At 65.3% G+C, this 4,136-nt stretch overlaps 1 protein-coding gene across 1 annotated transcript in view; it reads left to right on the forward strand.

Moving 5' to 3' along the window:
- BAHCC1 (BAH domain and coiled-coil containing 1) overlaps positions 1–2,943 on the forward strand; it is an 18,244-nt gene extending 15,301 nt beyond the window's left edge. The window contains 3 exon segments of the mRNA XM_026036855.1: positions 6–1,069; positions 2,250–2,486; positions 2,554–2,943. Coding sequence (XP_025892640.1) covers positions 6–1,069; positions 2,250–2,486; positions 2,554–2,760 — 1,508 coding nt within the window. The 3' untranslated portion in view covers positions 2,761–2,943.
- The last annotated feature ends 1,193 nt before the right edge of the window (positions 2,944–4,136 follow it).

The following is a 4,136-nucleotide window of genomic DNA, read 5'->3' on the forward strand; positions in this document are numbered from 1 at the left end:
GGCCCCGCTGCTCAGCTGGTCGGCGGTGGCGCAGACGAAGCGCAGGGCGGCGAGCAAGGGCACGGCCGTGCTGCAGAACCTCTTCCAGGTCAACGGCAGCGCCAAGAAGCTGCGCGCCAAGGAGGCGCTTTTCCCCGTGCACCACCACGTGGCCGCCCCCGTCTTCGGCAACGGCTTCGGGGCCGACTCCTTCAGCCGCATCGCCAGCTCCTACACGTCCTTCGGGGCCGGCGCTGGGCTCGTGCTGCCCGCTGCCCAGAAACTGCTGCGCTCCAAGAAGGCCGAGCGGCTGGAGGCAGAAATGGGCAAAGGCGGCCGGAGAAAAGCAGGCACTGAGTACCTGGTCAAGCTGGACCACGAAGGGGTGACGTCCCCCAAGAACAAGAACTGCAAGGCGCTGCTGCTGGGGGAGAAGGACTTTGGGGCCAAGCTGGAGCGGCCCCTGGCCAGCCACGGCTATGTGCATTCCGCCCTGGCCGGCAAGGAGAGGAAGGGCCGGGCGCCCGTGCACCAGCTGCCCATGGGGCTGGCGCTGCGCAAGTACTCGGGCCAGGCCGAGTTCGCCCTCAACTGCGACAGCGACTGCCACAGCTCCTACTCGGACATGGACGAGGACGAGGAGGCGGGCGGGCTGGGCGCCGACGTGCCCTCGCGCTTCATGACTCGCCTCTCGGTCTCCTCCTCTTCCTCGGGCTCCTCCACCTCCTCCAGCTCCGGCTCCATCTCCACCTCCAGCCTCTGCTCCTCGGACAACGAGGACTCGTCCTACAGCTCCGAGGACGAGGACTCCACGCTGCTGCTCCAGACCTGCCTCTCGCACCCGGTGCCGGCGCTGCTGGCGCAGCCGGACGCCCTGCGCTCCAAGAGCAGCGCCCCGCAGCGCTGCTTCCTCCCCAAGGCCGCCGCCGCCGGCCCCAAGGCCAAGCTCAAGCGCAAGGAGGCCCTCAGCTTCTCCAAAGCCAAAGAGTTCTCCCGGCGGCAGCGCCTGCCCTCGGTGGAAAACCGGCCAAAGATCTCCGCCTTCCTGCCCGCGCGCCAGCTCTGGAGGTGGTCGGGGAACCCCACGCAGGTACGGCCAGCCCGGCGCGGGCCCCGGCTCCCGCTGCTCGGCGCGGGCTGAGGGACGAGAGGACGGAGCGCAGCGCCGCTGCACGGGGCGCCGGCTGCACGGGGCCCAGCACTGGGTGCACAGGGCCCGGTACTGGGTGCACGGCTCAGTGCCATGGCTGCATGGCGCCCAGCACTGGGTGCACGGGGCGCATCACTAAGTGCAGAGGGTGCACAGGGCACAGCACTGAGTGCACTGGGTACAGCATTGGGTGCACAGGGCCTGGTCCTGGGTGCACGGCTCATTGCTGTGACTGCATGGGGCCCAGCACTGGGTGCACAGGGCCCGGTACTAGGTGCATAGCTCATTGCAGTGACTGCGCAGGGCACAGCCCCAGGTGCACTGCACTGGTACACAGGGTGCAGAAGGCACAGCATTAGGTGCAGAGAGCGCAGCACAGGGCGCAGCACTGGGTGCAGAGAGCACAGCATTGGGTGCACAAGTCATGGCACTGGGTGCACAGCTCATTGCAGTGAGTGCACAGGACACAGCACTGGGGTGCATGGTATAAGGTACCGTGATGCACAGGGCACATGGCATCTCGGTGCTTGGGTGCACGGGGCAAGGCTGCTTTATCAGACCCTGCCTGGGTGCAGGGAGCACCAACAGCACCTGGGTGTGCAAAGGAGATGGCACCGGCGTGCACAGGGCCCTGCGCCGTGGTATTTGGTGCCTGGGTGCACTGGGCACAGTGTCCGGGTGCACAGGACATGGCTCCTTATTGCACAGCACCTGGGTGCAGCATCTGGGTGCGTGGGGCCTCTCCGCATGGGACACAGCAACCTGGGTGCGTGGATGCAGCATCTGAGTGCGTGGGGCCTCTCCACATGGCACACAGCCCCTGTGTGTGTGGGTGCAGCATTTGGGTGCGTGGGGCCTCTCCACATGGGACACAGCACCCGGGTCCATAGGTGCAGCAATTGGGTGCATGGGGCCTCTCCACATGGGACACAGCACCCTGGTGCATGGGTGCAGCAATTGGGTGCGTGGGGCCTCTCCACATGGCACACAGCCCCCAGGTGCGTGGGGCGCAGCTGCTCGGCACGTGAGGACGCAGCCCCTCGGGACATGGGTGCTGCGGGCGGGCGTGTGGGGTGCACGGGGCCCGGCGCTGACGGCTGCACCCGCGTGCTGCCTGCAGCGGCGGGGCATGAAGGGCAAGGCGCGGAAGCTGTTCTACAAGGCCATCGTGCGGGGCAAGGAGACGCTGCGCGTGGGCGACTGCGCCGTCTTCCTCTCGGCCGGCCGCCCCAACCTGCCCTACATCGGCCGCATCGAGAGCATGTGGGAGTCGTGGGGCAGCAACATGGTGGTGAAGGTCAAGTGGTTCTACCACCCCGAGGAGACCAAGCTGGGCAAGCGGCAGAGCGACGGCAAGGTGCGTGGGGCGCGGGGCGGCGGGCGCGCGCGGGGCCGGCGCCGTGACGCCCGCGCCGCCCTTGCAGAACGCGCTGTACCAGTCGTGCCACGAGGACGAGAACGACGTGCAGACCATCTCCCACAAGTGCCAGGTGGTGGGACGGGAGCACTACGAGCAGATGACCCGCAGCAAGAAGTACCAGGACCGGCAGGACCTCTACTACCTGGCGGGCACCTACGACCCCACCACGGGCCGCCTGGTCACCGCCGAGGGCGTCCCCGTGCTGTGCTGACCGCGGCGCCCGCGGCCCCGCGCCGGGGACCCCGCCGCCCCCCCCGGCCCTTATGCAACGCGGGGGCCCCGGCGCGGCTCCGACAAGCCATAATTTCCCTAGTACCTCGGACTGTTTGCCGGCAGGTAACGCAGAAATCAGGTGTGTTGTTCTATTTATTTTGCGTGTAAATATTGTATTTCCTCGGGGGGCGCCGGAGGGGAGAGGCGCCGCAGCGGGGGCGGGCGGGGGGGGTTGCGCCGTGGATAAATAATAATATTAATAATAATAAAGCGGGGCGGGGGGCGGGGGGCGTTTCCGTTTCAGTGCACTGTTGCCCCCAGCCTGGCTGGGACGAGGACAGCGGGGGACTCTGTACATAGGGGCCCGGCCCCCCCGCGGCGCTGGCCCGCCCGGCCCGGCCCCGCGCCGCCCTCGCCCTGCCTGTAAATGTGTACAGGGCCGGCACGGCGGGGGGGCTTTTCCAGTGTAAACACTAAAAAGGAAAGAAAAAGGAAAAAAAGAAAAAAAAAAAAAAAGAAAAAAAAATGCAAACAGCAAAAAATGGCAAAAAAAATAAAAAAAAGGAAAAAAAAAGATTAAAAACACAAAGGTTTTATGAACAGCAAACTCTATGTAAAGGCCTTTTAGTATGGAACTTTTTTTATTGATAACTTGGCTTATGAATAAATATATGAACCGTTCCTGGCGCCCTGCTCTGCTTCCTGCGGGACCCTGGCCGAGGGGAGGAGGAGGAGGAGGAAGATGCAGGAGCGGGACGGGAGCAGGAGGTGGGATGCAGGCTGCGGGGGCCGGATCCAGCTCCAGGAGCAGCTTCCCGCCTGCCCCTGGGAAACCGGGACTGCAGCCCCAATGGATCAGGAGGAGCAGCCACAGGATGGCGCCCGGCCCTGCCTGGGATGGATAAATACATGAAGTGGTGCCAGAGCGGGGAGGAGGCTCCCGAAGGAGCGATGGATGGGTGCATGCATGGGTGCAGGAGGGCGATGGATACAGGGTGCAGGATGCAGGAGGTGCGAGCAGGAGGATGGAAGGTCTGCAGTGGTTGAAGGCTCAGGATGCCAGAGGGAGGAATGGATGCAGGAAGGAGGAGTGGGATGGATGAGGAGTGTGGGGGGGAGGCGGCTGCTGCTGCTGCCTGCAGGAGGGAGGAGAGGGACGAGGGGAGCAGGAGGGAGGCAGCGAGAAAGCAATGGCTGCACGGGGACCCTGGAGCAGGGAGGAGGAGGAGGGAAGGGGGCAGGATGCTGCAGGAGGTGGGAGGAGGCAGCTGCAGGGTCGGGACTGGATGCAGGATCCGGCCAGGGATGCAGGATCCTGACAGGGATGCAGGCCTACATGGAGGAGGAAGAGGAGGCTGCAGGAGAGGGAGGGAT

This window comes from Nothoprocta perdicaria, unplaced genomic scaffold (assembly GCF_003342845.1).
Source record: "Nothoprocta perdicaria isolate Ctin4 unplaced genomic scaffold, notPer1 scaffold_187, whole genome shotgun sequence".
NCBI classification, from domain to species: domain Eukaryota; kingdom Metazoa; phylum Chordata; class Aves; order Tinamiformes; family Tinamidae; genus Nothoprocta; species Nothoprocta perdicaria.